Raw genomic sequence first — 21,468 nt, 5'->3', positions numbered from 1 at the left:
TGTGGTGGTTAGCCTTGGGTTAGCTACTGATAACCCTTGTGTGGGAATAAACAGATTTGGTTTGAATTACATCTGTTGTGAGCATTTGTTTTGCAAACAGACTGGATGGAAGAATGATTTCGACAAAAATATGAAGCCTCCGAAAAATAATGTAAATTAAACCTCCACTACACTTCAAATGTGTCTGTCTCAGTGAGCCTTTCTGTTACTTCTTACTCTGTTGTACTATCCCGTCTTTGTGTCATTTCTGATTTTGTGGATTCTTAAAGATTTGGATTGGCTAAATAATTCCCTGCCTTTGCTAAATCCCTGCGTTTTCAGCATTCAGTTTAACCATCCCCCTCCTCCGGCTTCACCAGTGCTGGTTGGATGAGGAACAACAATAGGATAATGGTTAGCTATTGATCTGCCTTCAAAGAGCTGCGAGGGCCTGAATGTGTTGTGCCATGACTTCTCCTCAGCATCCAGTGGCTCTTCCCTCCCTCTCCTCCACTCTGAGCCCCATTGCTCTGCCAGGATTCAGGTCTCTGCGATCGACAGCAGGGGGCACTGTTGCTCTGCCAGCACGGGCAGGACCAGGGAGGGAGAGGTGTGCTGCTACTGCTGCTGCTGCTGCTGCTGCTGTTATGAGGCCTTTGTGTCCCCATCTCCAGTGGGTTCCATGTGCTCCTCTTACATTCTGCTTTTCATATGCAGCTGTAATGTAGTTGGCTGGATGCCCGAGCGTGTTGTTGTCGCTTGGTTCTCAGTTATTGATCAGAGGAAAAGCTCCCAACAGAACAAAGAGCATGTCCAGACATCTCACCCGCCTCTCCTGTTGGTCCCAGAAACACAGACTCTAGGCTCAGGATAAGAGTAACAATGACATGTCTCCCTACAGGTCTTTCAACATCTGTGCAAAAAATATAGACCTGGGCCTGGAAGACCTGAGTATCTACTGCCGAGTATCTTGAGTTTCACCTTCAGGAGGGGTCAAGGCCCCGCTCTCTCTGTCTGCATTGATTCATTTTTCAATTCATTAGTTTGCCGTATGATCAGGCTGAGCTGCTCTCTGAAATGGCTGGCCATAAGGGAATACCTTTGGCCGAGGAATGAAGGAGACTACAGGAGGAGGGGGGGAGGTAGAGGCGGAGAATTGGAAAGCCTTGTTGTTTTTTTTCATAGGCTGCGTTGTTTTCTTTATGACGGCCTTGTGTGTGCGGGATGGGGCTTGGATAATAAGGCTATGTGCTGTTCTGTTGTCAGATTTATTGCCGTTCTTTCGCCCTTGTTGCTTCCGTGTGCCGGCGTAGTCGGGGATGAGATAAAGACTAAAGAGGCAGACACAAAGGTGAGTTGGGAGAAAAAGCAGAATCAGTGGCTACTTGGGTGGTGAAGGAGGCCGGCCAACATGTCTGATACCGTCCAACAAAAACATCAAATCTTTGGTGTCTCTTTACTTTGTCAGATGCCATAAAAATGATTTTCTTTCAAAAAAGACAGAATCAATGATTGTCCTTATGTGAGTAATGCAGAGTGGACCTGACTTCACAATTCACCTTTTTAGATTTTGCTTGTTTCAGGTGAGAGCTTGAAATTCTGACTGACAAAAAGATGATTGCATGGCACAAAGGATTTCTTTGGGGCGAGGACACATTCAGACGGTCCAGGCCAGGTAGAGTTGTTATAGACAGGTTTCATAGCCAATTTTCCATGTTGCCTGTTGTTCCAACCTGGTCCCCGGGCCCTCTGAAGGTCCTCTCCTCATCTCAGGCCTTCGAGAACGTGGTGGCGGATGTGCCCGGCTGCCCGGGGCTGGCACCATGGTCATCGTGCCAGCGGTCCACGCAGCGGCGGCGCGCATTCATAAAGAAGTTGCTGACGGTGCTGAGCTCCAGGCCAAGCTGCTGGGAGATGGTGATCTGCATTTCCTTGGATGGACGCTTGTTCTCCTTGAAGATGGCGATGAGTGTGCGGCGCTGCAGGTCAGTGAAGACGAGGCGCTGCTTCTTGGGCGCCGTGTTGCGGTCCTTGTGTTGCTCCTGTTCTTTGCGCTTGCAGGCTTGGTGTGGATGGCAGCGGTGGGAGGGATGGGGATGAGAGTGAGAGGCAAAGAGGAGAAAGAAAACACAAAGCAAGGTAAATATACAAAAGTGATTATTTTTATGATTAGAAAGCAAAGACAGAACGTGGAGGGAAGTAAAGTAACTAAATGTATCATTAGCCAATACTTAAACACATAACAACTAGTTTATACACCAGTAGAGATTCTACAGCTCCATCTCTATTGCCATATTAAAGTTGATTTAAAGCTAATCCATGCCTCCTGCCCAGTGGGAATATTCCTTCCATCCTGCAGAGTGCAGACAGGGAGCCAGCCTGCGGTGAGAGAAAGATGGGGTGAGGAGGAGGGAGGGGGGGGGGGGGGGGACTGGCTGTTGCCTGCTAGCTGGAGACACTGCTGTTTGATTCAATATTAATGCAGTTTGAGTCGCAATGGGGGACTGAGTGACTGTTGCACAAAAGTAAGCATTTTGTGTGTGTGTGTGTGTGTGTGTGTGTGTGTGTGTGTGCTTGTGTGTGTGTGTGTGTGTGTGTGTGTGTGTGTGTGTGTGTGTGTGTGTGTGTGTGGAAATGAGAGATTCGAGGAGGGGCAGACGCAGGCAAAGAAAAGGTTGGAGAGAAAAGAACAGAAAAGGTGGAGGAGTAAGACAAAGTGTGTGTGTGTGTGTGTGTGTGTGTGTGTGTGTGTGTGTGTGTGTGTGTGTGTGTGTGTGTGTGTGTGTGTATAAGAGCCAAAGAGAAGAGCTGAGGAAAGGAGGGAGGGGCGGCGAGTGAAGGAGAAAGAGAGATATTGACCGACTTTGCTGTAGGAATTGGGGGGTTCTCTGTAGGGACTGAGGTCAGAATCCCCCCCAGCAGGTCTACAGTCTGCTACTTCAAACAGAGCCCACTGGAGCCCACTCTATTGAGCTCTGAGAGGGTATTTATAACCCACCCGCCCCCCCTCCCCAAACACAAACACTCGAGAGGTGCATGCACCGGCTGCTATGAGCCCCTTCCCATACACAGAGCGATTTTCAAAAGAAAACACAGTGAGTGCACTCCTTTACGTTTGGGAGGGGGGGGGGGGGGGGGGGGGTTGAGGTTGTAGACAGCGAACACAGAAATTAATAGTTAATAGAATGCTGTTTTGTGGGTAAGTGTGTTGTAACTCAAAGTATTCGTAGGAGACGGGTGGAAAGCAGCAGACAGGAGCAGGGTGAAAAGGCAGAAACGGCGCTCAGAGATGATGTAGGAGCAGTGTGTGTGTGCGCGTGTGTGTGTGTGTGTGTGTGTGTTTGGAAGGTTAAGGCACCACCTCTGCAGCCACATGTTCCCCTGCTGGCTGAGGATCGAAGCCTGCCAGAACGGACTGTGTGTCCCTCTCAGCTTCCCTACTGTCTCAATAAAACGCGAGCAAATTGGAGAAAGAAAGAGAGAATGATGCCATCCCTGTGGGGTCTACACCTGCTGCCGTTGGTATTGTCTGATACTTTCATACTCTCCTTCAATAATGTCTCACTCTCACGCTGTGTGTGTGTGTGTGTGTGTGTGTGTGTGTGTGTGTGTGTGTGTGTGTGTGTGTGTGTGTGTGTGTGTGTGTGTGTGTGTGTTGATGCATTTAAGGACAGATTTTTTCTTTTTTTCTCTTTAGTTCTATTTGTGTGTGTGCACGACTGTGTGTGTTTGGGGGGGGCTTGTGATTATGCTGAAGTGGCTGGAGCCAAGCAGTGGCGCTGTGTGTCTAATTACAGTGGAACAGAGCCCATTGATCAGCCATTGCAGTCCAATCTGTTTACTACAGATGTCTAACCTGCACACGAGCCTATCCATCATATTCATATTTCCCATCAACACTGCAGCTGTATATATCACACACATGCTAATATGATGCATGCACATTTGTCTAAATGCATGCTTGTATGTACAGTATGTATATCATCATATATCTTTGATTTATTATAGGATTAAGGGTAGTCATGACGAGGAGGAGGAGGAGGAGGAGGATGTCATTTTATCATTTGGACTTTGTGCTGAAATTATAAAGAGTTAAGTCTCAGAAGGTCAGGTGCTACAGGACAGACCACTAAAGGAGTCGCATAAAGATTTAGGGAATTGTTGACACTTATGAGGCCTGTGTTCACTACAGTTACAATAACAAGGACTTTATAACCCTGAACATGAATCTCTTCAAATGACTCTAACCTACCAAGCAAGATATTATCCAGCTATTCCAGGGAGAAGCGTTAGCGGGCCAATAGATTTATTGTCATTCATTAACATCATCTTTGAAAACACATTCTGGCTCTCAGACCACAGTTTCATTCTTCTTATTCAAGCGTACATCAAGTGTGACATCTAACTTCTTTTTAATCACTTGGTAAAATGTTCCCAAACATTCAACTAACATGTATTTTCCTCAAATCTATAATGTGAATTGTTTACTTATAGACCAGACACTGACCACATTTTATATATAAATACACACACACACACACACACACACACACACACACACACACACTGTATACATAATATAATGCAGCTGTTTTTATGAAACATGTTTTCTAGTTACCCCTGCCAGTGTCAGAAGAGATTAAATTAAACCTGAAATTAAAACATCTTGAGGTCAAATTGTTTTCCTCAGTCGTGAAGATGCAGACCAGCAACAACCTGCAGTTTAATTGAACGTTCATGAGGTTTTCCAAAGCAGAGTTGATGCACACTCTACTTGAAGCTACTTTCACTTGCAAACAATATATTAAGCTGATATTTTTCACGAAAACGGAACAACATCTGCATCAAAGAGACAAAACCAGCTGAGCAGCAAATGCATGCTTCAGTCAGTACGTCACACGACGGTTGGGAACGTGCAGCCTTGATGGGGGAGGAACAGTTTCCAAACCTTTTCTTCAACAACAAAGTGAGTTAAACATTTGTTTTCAGACCAGATAAAATTCTTGTTTACGTTTGCAAACGTGATTTTAAAATAAATGTCCACCTGTGAGGATGCTCTGCCTATTCCACATGTAGGGACTTGCACTGCATCAGCTCCCCACTGACCGAGGAGGAGCTACCATCTACTCAGCAAAGACATGCGATCCCCTCCGGCTTTGACTTGTGAGGAAGAGGATTCGTTTCCCAGCAGGACAATGAGCCGAAACATGCAGCGAAGTCTGTTTGAAGACCAGGGAGGAGCAAGTAGTGCTGATGTGCACTCCTCTTGTCTCCACAGTCACCAGACTGCAACCTCACCGAACAGAGGGTGAACTGGGATTATTGTAAAAGGTGAAAATGCTAAATATTTCCAAAAAATATATTTTATTATTTGTTCCACGGATACATAATTTAGATATGTGATATTAAATATAACTTCATTACAAATGTGAATTTACAGCTACTGATGCAACAACATTTTTTAATATTGGATTTTGCTTTTAGAATAACTTCCTCTCAGGAGCAATGCAGTTAATATTATTATCAATATAGATTTATTACTATCTCAATATTTAAGTGACTGACATCCCATTTATTTTATGCAGCTTCCAGTTAGCCCGAATACCTTCACTTCCCTCCAGTGCGTGATCTTTTCCTCCTGTGATTTTTCCAGTTGTGTGACCTTGCACAGGTATGCATGTAATTTTACACACACACACACACACACACACACACACACACACGCACACACACACACACACACACATACTGGCCCTATTTCTGAAAATGTGAAGTGTTTGCTTTTGTGTATGTTTTGCCTATTTTTGCATAAATATACTTTATTTTCTTGCAATAGAAATGAAGCAAAGACAATGTATAAGCCAACACTTTGACTTGTTTTGACTTATGCTGTCTACTCTCCTGTAAGTAGAGAACATTTAACTTATCATGAATAGTGATTGGAATAGTTACAGGCTGTAAAATCAACATGGATCTGTCTAGTAATAGAAAGGGGATTCTTCCAAAAACCTATTAATGGATTGTTTTTAAGAAGACAACAAACTGTGGGGTGAAGGCTTTGGAAACTAACTGCAGGTCAGTATTTGTATTTACATATGTTAGGACTTGACTCTCTTACAATCCCCAACAGTTAAGATTAAAGAGACAGAAATCTGCTCTTTTTGTGTGTGCCAGACGGCCATAATAACTGAGCCATGGGAGGGGTGTCTCTCTCTTAATGTGCCTCCACAATAAGCTCAGACAGTCCCAGCTTCTCTCTCCACATCTCCCCACCGGCGAGTCACGTCCTGCCACCTCATCGACCGCTTGCTTTGTGCCGCTTCGGTCGGCAGGTGTCGCTCTCGCCGTGGCCCCGGCTGCACGGGGCGCCATAGTGCGCTGCCTTTGCTACAGGCGCTGGATTTAGTAATCAATATCGATCGATCGGTGAGGAAGGGGGCCCTGATTACTGAACCAAGCTCGGCGTAGAAAAGGAAAAAAATCAATCATTGCAGCTTTTAGAGCTACAGTAGGCACCGAGCAGAGAGACGGACATAAAAACTCATGCACAAAGAACAACCGGACAAGAGCAGAAATCCTGGTTCGGTGTTGAGTGTTTTCTGCGGTGCACACCCTGCTGCTACACGGGCACAGAGAAATGTGATTTCTATTACTCCCTATATGCAGCTGTGAACAGGAGCTGACCTACTTTGAATGGATTCCTCAGGCTGCTCACAAACATACAAAGACTGATTAACAAAGACATGTGCATCATGGGTCCCGTTGTTTTTTTGTATTTACTATATTATTGTTATATTAGTTCCCATAAATACAAAGCAGAAGCCCAGTTTCTCACCATAAACGTCCATTCAGGGGCCTCCTGCAGCGACTCGAGGGCCACGCAGTCTTTTCTCTTAAACTATCAAATTCCCTAATGAGTGATTTTTCAACTAACTCCTTTCTGCTCGGATAAAAACGGGTATTACTTAGGCCTATTTCTTTTCCACTGATGACATTAATATTCTTTGCTTCACGACAAACCAAGCGAGGTTAAGAGAAAGGCCCTGGGTGTTCAATATCGATCGATAGATTCGTGAATAATTCGTGTGTGAAATTCAGTTCGTCCAATTAATTATGCCTCGGAGGGGAGGAGTGGGCCCGAAGAGGAGATTCATGGAGGGGGTGGAGACGCGAAAAACACACCAGGAAGGAAGGAAAGGAAGGAAGCGTGATGATCTGGCTTTCTTTGCGCACTAAAAAGATGTGTTGGAGGGGAAGATGAGTAAACGATGATCACCTGTTCTGTGTTTGCTGCTTGTTCACATGCGTCTCCGGCCTCCTCTGCTCTGTCCTGTCCCTGCAGATGTGAGTCCATCTCCAGCATTAATCATTTATTGATCACCTCTGCCCTTCCTGCTCATAATGAGAAAGTCAAACGGCCTAATATTATGCCTATAGTGTTTTATGAAACCATGATTACACATTTGCATCTAAAATTATTCTCTTCGCTTATTCAAACCTATGATCTTGCAGCACTGTGTGTGTGTGTGTGTGTGTGTGTGTGTGTGTGTGTGTGTGTGTGTGTGTGTGTGTGTGTGTGTGTGTGTGTGTGTGTGTGTGTGTGTGTGTGTGAGGTCAACGTCTGCTGATTTAATTAATTTACCAATAAACATGTTTACCGGTTACGGTTCGGCGCGTTTATACAAACACACACACACACACACACACACACACACACACACACACACACACACACACACACACACACACACACACACACACACACACTCTATACAAGGCCAGTTTGCTTGTAGTTTTGTAGTTGCACTCTTCTCCAGATTATTTGAAGCATGATTGGGCAACTTGATGTTAAGGTTTCAGTCTATTATTAAGTAACGTATCTGCTGTTTCTCATGGGCTGTTGCCCTAAAGATTGATGTATATCCGCACGGCCCTCTTTGTATACGGTGGCATTTATTTCATTCTGTGCTGCAAGGCAATGCCAAGCCCCCCCCCCCCTTCGCTCTCTCTTTCTCGCCAGGCCAAAACACTTCCAGCTCAATACCCCTTAATGTAATGAGTGAGAATTGGTGTTAATATACTGATAAAGCGACACAATTTGTTTGTTTGCATTCTCCAGCGACTCAGCTGCGAGGCATTTCTTCTCCAGCACTTCAATAACACTCAACCTGAACTCAGTTACCTTCGCCCACATCCCACCTCAGTCTGAGTCTCAGCTGCCTGCAACATTTTACTTTTACCTTTTTAGATTTGCTCCATCATCTATCACAGTCAAGCACCTTTGATAAAAAAAAAAAATATTTTTTAAATACATCAAAAACAGACTATTTTATGTTCTTGTCAGTTTGAGAGAAATATTATTTTATTCAGCTCTGTTTTCACACCAACCTGTCATTATCAACCCAGTGGTAAACCTCAGAAATTGCATAGTGCTTAAAAAAAATTCAATAATCAGTAAAGGCTGCTGCCTGTGATGATCACGCTCCTTATGAGGTTTTAGATAATTAAATGCACTCAGCCATTTAAGCGCATGATTGGGAGAAACCGTATATGACTGAATTTTAACCTACATTATTATTTTTTTCTCTCCAGTTTAATAGCAGCCTTGGTCCGCATGTGCCATCTATTTGTATGAGTGGCTCCATTGTTGGAGTGATACTCTTAACTGCGATTATCATTGATTTCATTCATAATTGCTTTGAGCAGTTATGCGTGATAGCGGTAATGAACATGATGCTTTATTTTGTGGAGACAGGCAGGCCTAAGGTTTCATTTCCCACAGACAACAGGTGTGGGCCCGCTGTGTGTGTGTGTGTGTGTGTGTGTGAGAGAGTGTGTGTGTGTTTATGTCATTTATGAATTTATTAAGAGCTTCTTTTTACTTTTATACATTTAGAATAATTACGTTTTAATTCAATCCTGATACAGAAAAGGGCTTTCATACTCACAAACATATTACTTTTAGAAAATGGTCAATAAAAAGAATATTTGACTGCTTTAAAATAAAATTCACCTCATAAAAAATGTATTACAATTCATTAACATTTAAACAAAAATCCACCTCTGTGGGGTATCTTTCGGATGTGGTGTGGGCTCTGTGGCCGGTCAATAGACCCGCACGTCTGGGGGTTCATGCGGATGTGAAACCGTGTACCAGGACTCAAACTCCCTTTAAGCTCCTTTTAATTGCTAAAGAAAAAACAGTCGACACACTTTTTAAAAGCTGTGTAAATTGGTCAGAGGCTCTCTTATTGTGAAACACAAAGAAAACTGATGTTAGGAATAAATTATATAAAAAGAAAATAAGAACTAATTGAGATTTTCTTCTTGTGAGGAGAACCTCAGAGTCTTCAATTAGGTTAAAGTCTGCCATCTATATTTACACCAACAATGTCGAGGTGTACAGATTTAGAACATTTGAATCACAGGATGTATCGAAATATGTTCATATTCTCTAAATGTCAGCTGTCACTTCTCTATTAATTTCTTATTTGTCGCAGGAGAATCAGCCAACTGATCTGCAGTCAGATGATACTGTTTACTCTCCACGGGGAGACAGACAGGTTTTCAATATGCACGAATTTTCGAGATTCAATTCAATACAGTTCTCACTCAATCATGTGAAGAGTCAACAGAAATATTTCTAAACCAAGCCTTATTGCGGTAACCTAATTGCATTTATATGGTCTATTTTCTCTCAATACTAAACAAAGTATATTAGATTTAAAATAATAAAGTGCTTTCAATATTCTGTAGCACGTTAGTCTCGTTAGGGTTTATTTTTTTATGAGGGTTTATTTTTCTCGAAGTTTAATTTGTTGCCTTTTGCAAATCAAATGGATAACATACTAAATCCTAGTATTTATTTAATTTATTTCAGGAGAGTCCCAAATAATTTAAACGAGTCATTCTCTGTGCAACAATTCCGACCACTAATGCAAACAGATGTGGAAAAATAATATATTTTTAAACATGTAGAATTTGTGTTTAAACATTATTAAGACTGCAGTCTGTTCATCTGTAATACATGTTATGTTTGTCTGTCAAAAGAAAAATATTGCAATCAACACACACACACACACACACACACACACACACACACACACACACACACACACACACACACACCTCTTGCAGAAAACCTGAATAACTAACTGAAGAAACAATAGTCAGCATTTTCATATCGGCTCAGTAAAGCAACAAATTATTAATTTCAGAATAACCCGCAGCAGGCAGTTCGTTATATTTAATAACATGTAATATAAAGGCTATATGCGCCGACATTGATTCATTCATCAATTGATTTCACAGTCGTTTTGTTCCTTTGTTGATCTGTGTGGGGTTGCCCAACCGGAGTTTCGGGTTGCATCTGTGGGTACGATAAACTGTGTGTATGTGCGCGTGTGTTTGTGTGTGTGTGTGTGTGTGTGTATTTGCGGTTTTGTTGAGATCGACCCTGCAGAAAGACTTAACAGAGGTTCCGTACAGACCATTCTGCAGGCTCGCACTTCCAAAAGTCCCGGAGAGGTGGAGACACAGTTTGTGGCCAGGAGAAGTTTCATATTTCAGTCTTTACCTGCTGTTTTATTTTTTCATGACTCAGGCAGAGATTAAACATTAAAACCAAACAATAAACCACTAGGCTACTTTACAGACTGCTAAAATGTCTATTTTACCACCTCATTTATTCATGTATTGACTTTTCTTCAACTAATAAAGCAGACTATTTTATTTGATATTAAGAAAATATTCCTATGCAGCTCTATTCTTCTATTTCCCCCTCGAAATATTGCCCTTTTTTTTATCAACATTTAAAGGTGTGAATCCCCGTGAGAAATAAGTGAAATAATCTGTTTCCACCTACGGAAATCAAATATCACCTAATGGTAGATTAAATGGCTTCTTGCTGTTTTAGAAACCTTACAGTGTTCAATTAGATATGTTCCCTCACATCCCTTTAATTGCGTGGACAATGTCCTTGCCTTGTATTCTTAAACTGCACATTAAACAAGCCATTATGGGGCCTTTAATAACCGATGGCCTGTCAGGGCGTCAGATAAGCAGCCAGTGTGCGGACACACCACTGCTGCTGGAGTAAGATATATAACCTCTCCCCCAAAAAAGTAATCCGTTACTTATTTTGCCAAAGTGTTTCTATTTCAAGTACAAGACACCTCCCTATGTGGAAGCAGCGACATCTGACACGTTACATCAGCAACAATCACAGTAACCTGATTGTTGATATCTTTAAAGATAAATGTTCTCATCTGAGGGGAAGAAGGTTGTGATCTCAAATTAATTTACTCTTTTTTTTAAACTGTCAAATTATTATACGTTGCATGAAAGACGATACTTCTTGTGTGCAGGGACGCACGGAGCAGCAGACCCAGTTTTTTTTTTGGGGGGGGGGGCACCCCGGCGTTACATAACAGCTCGCGCTGAGCTCCATCGACAATGCTGATGTGCTGTGGTCAACATTTTAATTGCACAACAGCCTGCTCTTTGGAACCGTCACTTGCTTCGGCTCTTACGTAAACCCCTGCAGATTGTGGCAGGTCAAAAGCCACCGTGTGATTTGTTTCTTCATCAGGCCTCTTCACACACACACACACACACACACACACACCACACACACACCACCCCACATTTGACTCCAGAGTGCAATGACGAATAATGAGATTTAATTATGATGATCTTAGGTTTGAGCCCTTTGTATTTTTTTTGTCTGGGAATTGGGAGGGGGCGCGCACGCGGTGGCATTAACCCTTTGATGCTAGCCTCATGCATTCAGTCGACTCTGCCAGCAATTTGATTTAAAGGTCATTCTCTCCTATCGATCCGGTTTGGCGAGGGGGCGACGGAGTAGCGTAGGAATTGATCATCTAAATAGAAGAGACGATATTCGAGACTGTACAGAGTCCAGACCTCTACTGCATTTATAATTGCTAAGCACTCCCCGTGTGAATTAGAAAGGTGTGTGGGTTTGTGCGCGTCTGTGCGCGTGTTGCTAAAAAGAGAAATGGGTGAAGATGTGGGAGACAGAGCAGATTTCTGCCTCTGTCGCTAATCTGATTTCTATTAAATTTACATTGAATAATAAGGTCGACTTGGTCAAAACAATGTGGGTGGGATGTATAATAAGCGAAAAGGAGTGACACGGCTGTGAACTTTAAATCGTCTGGTGCTGCTAATCCGTCTCTATCACGGAAATGGAGCGGAGCTACTAAACCTCTCACATTTTAAGAGTCAGCGTTTGGCTGTTTTGACCAGAGCATGCGACGAGATGTGCAGAAAGCCAGCGTGAGAGCATGCGTTTATTAGTCATTCTCTTGTGTGTTATGAAGGGTGAGCTGTTAATGGGGGGGAATGGTGTTGCGTGGTGGAGATGGGAGGGGGTTGCATGGCGCAGCTCGAGAGATGGAAAGCAGAGGCCGGGGAATGGAAATCGATACAGATTCAGGGCTCGCCAGATCGGCCTTAACAATGTGGCGCAGACATACTCTACATCCCGATCACATACACACAGGAGAGAAGAAACGGGGAGGCGACACGTATGCAAGCTGTAGCTCGTGCTATGATATTATCCTGTGTTATGCAGTCATGCAGGTGGTGAATAAGAATCGTATAGGAAGCTAGATATTGGTCAAAACACGATCAATCAGGGTGCAAGTGTAGGCGCCCCCTCTCCCCTCCCCCATTCCTATAAAACTTCCCACGATGCATTCAATTATGAATATTCATATCAGCCTATGACATGAAGATTTATGCTAATTTAAAGTTGGACGAGCACCACATATAACCAGCCTCCTCATCGCCGGACTGCAGATAATGATGCAAAGCGTGAGATGTCATCTTGTATGAGCTACACTGAACCCGGGATTTAAACCAAATAGCCTCGAGGTATAACCTCAAGAAAATGACTGTTGCTCTCCCACCACAGGATTTCAAAGGCGATGCTTGTACATGCGTGTTTCAGTACTTACAGCACACGTTGCTGTGCTTAACGAACAACGAGGCTCTGAAACCGCAGCTGCACTGTTTATCGCCCCTATCTTCCCCTCACACATCAATTATTAAAGTACCAATCGATCATTTCGCAGGCTAACATCAAGCCATCTCTTCGTGAAAAAAAAATCCTGTTTCAGATTAACCCGCATCAATCACATCTTAATGCCCTGTCCAATTAAACCCTTTTTAACCGGCTTAAATGACCAAAAAGAAGCACCACTCTTAACTATTTGTGTTGCTCTTGGATATTTCGGTGAGCATCCCAAAATAAAGACGAGCTCCAGTTTGTATTCTGCAATAAAAAAGAAGCTAGAGATGTGATTTAAATGGAAACCCCGGTTGGCTTCGTGCTGGACTGAAAAGTAGGATGCAGGGTGATGTGATTGACGCGATTGTGGATTGTGATATGATCGATGGGTGGAAGCTGTTGGTTGAAATAATGGTGTTTAAGGCCTACAAGAATGCTATTAACTATGTATTGGTAAACTCCAGTTCACCACCTTGAACTGTCCTCAACACAGAGAGGAGAGGATGTCCTGCAGTGCAATGTGGATAGACTCATATTTCAGCACTCTGGACAGCGCCTTGAAACCGTTACACTAAGAACTGACCTGCAGGCTTTCTCTCACTAATTCGTAGAGGGAAATACAAAGTAGTTTGTAACCTTCTCTAGATTAGGTACCAAGATATGTCTACGTATTTGCAGAAAAGCAATAATAATTGCCCTATTTCATCGAAAAGCCTAAACTAAAGGCATAGACTGTAATCAAGGCAACTGGTGAACTCAATAAAAATGTATTTACCAAGGCTAACAAATGTTGGCATCGCAGAGATGCACGCGCTGAGGGGAAAGGGCGCAGTGTGACGGGGTGGATGGGTTCCAGTTGTGTGACCTTGCACAGGTATGCATGTAATTTTACACACACACACACCGCACACGCACACACACCACACACACACACACACACACATACTGGCCCTATTCTGAAAAATGTGAAGTGTTGCTTTTGTGTATGTTTTGCCTATTTTTGCATAAATATACTTTATTTCTTGCAATGGAATGAAGCAAAGACAATGTATAAGCCAACACTTTGACTTGTTTGACTTATGCTGTATACTCTCCTGTAAGTAGAGAACATTTAACTTATCATGAATGTGATTGGAATAGTTACAGGCTGTAAAATCAACATGGATCTGTCTAGTAATAGAAAGGGGATTCTTCCAAAAACCTATTAATGGATTGTTTTTAAGAAGACAACAAACTGTGGGGTGAAGGCTTTGGAAACTAACTGCAGGTCAGTATTTGTATTACATATGTTAGGACTTGACTCTTTACATCCCCAACAGTTAAGATTAAAGAGACAGAAATCTGCTCTTTTTGTTGTGTGCCAGACGGCCATAATAACTGAGCCATGGGAGGGGTGTCTCTCTCTAATGTGCCTCCACAAAAGCTCAGACAGTCCCAGCTTCTCTCTCCCATCTCCCCACCGGCGAGTCACGTCCTGCCAACTCATCGACCGTGCTTTTGTGCCGCTTCGGTCGGCAGGTGTCGCTCTCGCCGTGGCCCCGGCTGCACGGGGCGCCATAGTGCGCGGCCTTTGCTACAGGCGCTGGATTTAGTAATCAATATCGATCGATCGGTGAGGAAGGGGGCCCTGATTACTGAACCAAGCCTCGGCTAGAAAAGGAAAAAAATCAATCATTGCAGCTTTTAGAGCTACAGTAGGCACCGAGCAGAGAGACGGACATAAAAACTCATGCACAAAGAACAAACCGGACAAGAGCAGAAATCCTGGTTTCGGTGTTGAGTTTTTTTGCGGTGCACACCCTGCTGCTACACGGGCACAGAGAAATGTGATTTCTATTACTCCCTATATGCAGCTGTGAACAGGAGCGACCTACTTTGAATGGATTCCTCAGGCTGCTCAAAAACATACAAAGACTGATTAACAAAGACATGTGCATCAGGGTCCCGTTGTTTTTTTTTGTATTTACTATAATTGTATATTAGTTCCCATAAATACAAAGCAGAAGCCAGTTTCTCACCATAAAACGTCCATTCAGGGGCCTCCTGCAGCGACTCGAGGGCCACCACGCAGTCTTTTCTCTTAAACTATCAAATTCCCTAATGAGTGATTTTTCAACTCCTTTCTGCTCGGATAAAAACGGGTATTACTTAGGCCTATTTCTTTTCCACTGATGACATTAATATTCTTTGCTTCACGACAAACCAAGCGAGGTTAAGAGAAAGGCCCTGGGTGTTCAATATCGATCGATAGATTCGTGAATAATGTGTGTGAAATTCAGTTCGTCCAATAATTATGCCTCGGAGGGGAGGAGGGGCCCGAAGAGGAGATTCATGGAGGGGGTGGAGACGCGAAAAAACACACCAGGAAGGAAGGAAAGGAAGGAAGCGTGATGATCTGGCTTCTTTGCGCACTAAAAAGATGTGTTGGAGGGAAGATGAGTAAACGATGATCACTGTTCTGTGTTTGTGCTTGTTCACATGCGTTCCGGCCTCCTCTGCTCTGTCCTGTCCCTGCAGAGGTGAGTCCATCTCCAGCATTAATCATTTATGATCACCTCGCCCTTCCGCTCATAATGAGAAAGTCAAACGGCCTAATATTATGCCTATAGTGTTTTATGAAACATGATTACACATTTGCATCTAAAATTATTCTCTTCGCTTATTCAAACCTATGATCTTGCAGCACTGTGTGTGTGTTGTGTGGTGTGTGTGGGTGTGTGTGTGTGTGTGTGTGTGTGTGTGTGTGTGTGTGTGGTGTGTGTGTGTGTGCGTGTGGGTAAACGTCTGCTGATTTAATTAATTACAATAAACATGTTTACCGGTTACGGTTCGGCGCGTTTATACAAAACACACACACACACCACACACACACACACACAACACACACACACACACACACACACACACACACACACACACACACACACACTCTATACAAGGCCAGTTTGCTTGAGTTTGTAGTTGCACTCTTCTCCAGATTATTTGAAGCATGATTGGGCAACTTGATGTTAAGTTTCAGTCTATTATTAAGTAAGTATCTGTGTTTCTCATGGGCTGTTGCCCTAAAGATTGATGTATATCCGCACGGCCCTCTTTGTATACGGTGGCATTTATTTCATTCTGTGCTGCAAGGCAATGCCAAGCCCCCCCCCCCTTCGCTCTCTCTTTCTCGCCAGGCCAAAACACTTCCAGCTCAATACCCCTTATGTAATGAGTGAGAATTGGTGTTAATATACTGATAAAGCGACACAATTTGTTTGTTTGCATTTCCAGCGACTCAGCTGCGAGGCATTTCTTCTCCAGCACTTCAATAACACTCAACCTGAACTCAGTTACCTTCGCCCACATCCACCATCAGTCTGAGTCTCAGCTGCCTGCAACATTTTACTTTTACCTTTTTAGATTTGCTCCTCATCTATCACAGTCAAGCACCTTTGATAAAAAAAAAAAAAAATTTTTAAATACATCAAAAACAGACTATTTATGTTCTTGTCAGTTTGAGAGAAATATTATTTATTCAGCTCTGTTTTCACACCAACCTGTCATTATCAACCCAGTGGTAAACCTCAGAAATTGCATAGTGCTTAAAAAAAATTCAATAATCAGTAAAGTGCTGCCTGTGATGATCACGCTCCTTATGAGGTTTTAGATAATTAAATGCACTCAGCCATTTAAGCGCATGATTGGGAGAAACCGTATATGACTGAATTTTAAACCTATTATTATTTTTTCTCTCCAGTTTAATAGCAGCCTTGGTCCGCATGTGCCATCTATTTGTATGAGTGGCCTCATTGTGGGAGTATACTCTTAACTGCGATTACATGTGATTCATTCATAATTGCTTTGAGCAGTTATGCGTGATAGCGGTAATGAACATGATGCTTTATTTTGTGGGACAGGCAGGCCTAGGTTTCATTTCCACAGACAAACAGGTGTGGGCCCGCTGTGTGTGTGTGGGTGTGTGTTGTGGTGAGAGAGTGTGTGTGTGTTTTGTCATTTATGAATTTATTAAGAGCTTCTTTTACTTTTATACATTTAGAATAATTACGTTTTAATTCAATCCTGATAAGAAAGGGCTTTCATACTCACAAACATATACTTTTAGAAAAATGGTCAATAAAAAGAATATTTGACTGCTTTAAAATAAAATTCACCTCATAAAAAATGTATTACAATTCCATTAACATTTAAACAAAAATCCACTCGTGGGGTATCTTCGGATGTGGTGTGGGCTCTGTGGCCGGTCAATAGACCCGCACGTCTGGGGGTTCATGCGGATTGAAACCGTGTACCAGGACTCAAACTCCCTTTAAGCTCCTTTTAATTGCTAAAGAAAAAACAGTCGACACACTTTTAAAAGCTGTGTGTAAATTGGTCAGAGGCCTCTCTTATTGTGAAACACAAAGAAAACTGATGTTAGGAATAAATTATATAAAAAGAAAATAAGAACTAATTGAGATTTTCTTCTTGTGAGGGAGAACCTCAGAGTCTTCAATTAGGTTAAAGTCTGCCATCTATATTTACACCAACAATGTCGAGGTGTACAGATTGAGAACATTTGAATCACAGGATGTATCGAAATATGTTCATATTCTCTAAATGTCAGCTGTCACTTCTCTTATTAATTTCTTATTTGTCGCAGGAGACATCAGCCAACTGATCTGCAGTCAGATGATACTGTTTACTCTCCACGGGGAGACAGACAGGTTTTCAATATGCACGAATTTTCGAGATTCAATTCATACAGTTCTCACTCAATCATGTGAAGAGTCAACAGAAATATTTCTAAACCAAGCCTTATTGCGGTAACCTAATTGCATTTATATGGTCTATTTTCTCTCAATACTAAACAAAGTATATTAGATTTTAAAATAATAAAGTGCTTTCAATATTCTGTAGCACGTTAGTCTCGTTAGGGTTTATTTTTTTAGAGGGTTTATTTTTCTGAAGTGTTAATTTGTTGCCTTTTGCAAATCAATATGGATAACAACTAAATCCTAGTATTTATTTAATTATTTCAGGAGAGTCCCAAATAATTTAACGAGTTCATTCTCTGTGCAACACATTCCGACCACTAATGCAAACAGATGTGGAAAAATAATATATTTTAAACATGTAGAATTTGTGTTTAAACATTATTAAGACTGCAGTCTGTTCATCTGTATAATGTTATGTTTGCTGTCAAAAGAAAAATATTGCAATCAACACACAACACACACCACACACAAACACACACACACAACACAACACACACACACACACACCTTTGCAGAAAACCTGAATACTAATGAAGAAACAATAGTCAGCATTTCATATCGGCTCAGTTAAAGCAACAAATTATTAATTTCAGAATAACCCGCAGCAGGCAGTTCGTTATATTAATAACATGTAATATAAAGGCTATATGCGCCGACATTGATTTCATTCATCAATTGATTCATTCACAGTCGTTTTGTTCCTTTGTTGATCTGTGTGGGGTTGCCCAACCGGGAGTTTCGGGTTGCATCTGTGGGTACGATAAACTGTGTGTATGTGGCGCGTGGTTTGTGTGTGTGTGTGTGTGTGTATTTGCGGTTTTGTTGAGATCGACCCTGCAGAAAGACTTAACAGAGGTTCCGTACAGACCATTCTGCAGGCTCGCACTTCCAAAAGTCCGGAGAGGTGGAGACACAGTTTGTGGCCAGGAGAAGTTTCATATTTCAGTCTTTCCTGCTGTTTTATTTTTCATGACTCAGGCAGAGATTAAACATTAAAACCAAACAAAAAACCACTAGGCTACTTTACAGACTGCTAAAATGTCTATTTTACCAAATCATTTATTCATGTATTGATTTTCTTCAACTAATAAAGCAGACTATTTATTTGATATTAAGAAAAATATCCTATGCAGCTCTATTCTCTATTTCCCCTCGAAAATATTGCCCCTTTTTTTTATCAACATTTAAAGGTGGTGAATCCCCGTGAGAAATAAGTGAAATAATCTGTTTCCACCTACGGAAATCAAATATCACCTAATGGTAGATTAAATGGCTTCTTGCTGTTTTAGAAACCTTACAGTGTTCAATTAGATATGTTCCCTCACATCCCTTTAATTGCTGGACAATGTCCTTGCCTTGTATTCTTAAACTGCACATTAAACAAGCCATTATGGGGCCTTAATAACCGATGGCCTGTCAGGGCGTCAGATAAGCAGCCAGTGTGCGGACACACCCTGCTGCTGGGAGTAAGATATATAACCTCTCCCCCAAAAAAGTAATCCGTTACTTATTTTGCCAAATGTTTCTATTTCAAGTACAAGAAACCTCCCTATGTGGAAGCAGCGACATCTGACACGTTACATCAGCAACAATCACAGTAACCTGATTTTGATATCTTTAAAGAAAACTGTTCTCATCTGAGGGGAAGAAGGTTGTGATCTCAAATTAATTTACTCTTTTTTTTAAAACTGTCAAAATTATTTACGTTGCATGAAAGACGATACTTCTTGTGTGCAGGGGACGCACGGAAGCAGCAGACCCGGGTTGAGGTTGTAGACAGCGAACACAGAAATTAATAGTTAATAGAATGCTGTTTTGTGGGTAAGTGTGTTGTAACTCAAAGTATTCGTAGGAGACGGGTGGAAAGCAGCAGACAGGAGCAGGGTGAAAAGGCAGAAACGGCGCTCAGAGATGATGTAGGAGCAGTGTGTGTGTGCGCGTGTGTGTGTGTGTGTGTGTGTGTTTGGAAGGTTAAGGCACCACCTCTGCAGCCACATGTTCCCCTGCTGGCTGAGGATCGAAGCCTGCCAGAACGGACTGTGTGTCCCTCTCAGCTTCCCTACTGTCTCAATAAAACGCGAGCAAATTGGAGAAAGAAAGAGAGAATGATGCCATCCCTGTGGGGTCTACACCTGCTGCCGTTGGTATTGTCTGATACTTTCATACTCTCCTTCAATAATGTCTCACTCTCACGCTGTGTGTGTGTGTGTGTGGTGTGTGTGTGTGTGTGTGTGTGTGTGTGTGTGTGTGTGTGTGTGTGTGTGTGTGTGTGTGTGTGTTGATGCATTTAAGGACAGATTTTTTCTTTTTTTCTCTTTAGTTCTATTTGTGTGTGTGCACGACTGTGTGTGTTTGGGGGGGGCTTGTGATTATGCTGAAGTGGCTGGAGCCAAGCAGTGGCGCTGTGTGTCTAATTACAGTGGAACAGAGCCCATTGATCAGCCATTGCAGTCCAATCTGTTTACTACAGATGTCTAACCTGCACACGAGCCTATCCATCATATTCATATTTCCCATCAACACTGCAGCTGTATATATCACACACATGCTAATATGATGCATGCACATTTGTCTAAATGCATGCTTGTATGTACAGTATGTATATCATCATATATCTTTGATTTATTATAGGATTAAGGGTAGTCATGACGAGGAGGAGGAGGAGGAGGAGGATGTCATTTTATCATTTGGACTTTGTGCTGAAATTATAAAGAGTTAAGTCTCAGAAGGTCAGGTGCTACAGGACAGACCACTAAAGGAGTCGCATAAAGATTTAGGGAATTGTTGACACTTATGAGGCCTGTGTTCACTACAGTTACAATAACAAGGACTTTATAACCCTGAACATGAATCTCTTCAAATGACTCTAACCTACCAAGCAAGATATTATCCAGCTATTCCAGGGAGAAGCGTTAGCGGGCCAATAGATTTATTGTCATTCATTAACATCATCTTTGAAAACACATTCTGGTCTCAGACCACAGTTTCATTCTTCTTATTCAAGCGTACATCAAGTGTGACATCTAACTTCTTTTTAATCACTTGGTAAAATGTTCCCAAACATTCAACTAACATGTATGTTCCTCAAATCTATAATGTGAATTGTTTACTTATAGACCAGACACTGACCACATTTTATATATAAATACACACACACACACACACACACACACACACACACACACACACTGTATACATAATATAATGCAGCTGTTTTTATGAAACATGTTTTCTAGTTACCCCTGCCAGTGTCAGAAGAGATTAAATTAAACCTGAAATTAAAACATCTTGAGGTCAAATTGTTTTCCTCAGTCGTGAAGATGCAGACCAGCAACAACCTGCAGTTTAATTGAACGTTCATGAGGTTTTCCAAAGCAGAGTTGATGCACACTCTACTTGAAGCTACTTTCACTTGCAAACAATATATTAAGCTGATATTTTTCACGAAAACGGAACAACATCTGCATCAAAGAGACAAAACCAGCTGAGCAGCAAATGCATGCTTCAGTCAGTACGTCACACGACGGTTGGGAACGTGCAGCCTTGATGGGGGAGGAACAGTTTCCAAACCTTTTCTTCAACAACAAAGTGAGTTAAACATTTGTTTTCAGACCAGATAAAATTCTTGTTTACGTTTGCAAACGTGATTTTAAAATAAATGTCCACCTGTGAGGATGCTCTGCCTATTCCACATGT

The 21,468-nt window shown here is 42.1% G+C and overlaps 1 protein-coding gene across 1 annotated transcript in view; it reads right to left on the bottom strand.

The window, feature by feature from the left end:
* Nucleotides 1-1,748: 1,748 nt before the first annotated feature.
* The window catches only part of onecut3a (one cut homeobox 3a), a 32,746-nt gene continuing 13,026 nt past the window's right edge, over nt 1,749-21,468 (bottom strand). The window contains exon 2 of the mRNA XM_029430100.1: nt 1,749-2,041. Within this exon, the coding sequence (XP_029285960.1) occupies nt 1,749-2,041 (293 nt within the window). The remainder of the gene's footprint in view (nt 2,042-21,468) is intronic.

Source organism: Cottoperca gobio, chromosome 4, assembly GCF_900634415.1.
Source record: "Cottoperca gobio chromosome 4, fCotGob3.1, whole genome shotgun sequence".
NCBI classification, from domain to species: domain Eukaryota; kingdom Metazoa; phylum Chordata; class Actinopteri; order Perciformes; family Bovichtidae; genus Cottoperca; species Cottoperca gobio.
Note: the sequence above shows the minus strand (reverse complement) of the source record. Positions and strands in the feature narration are given on the sequence as shown.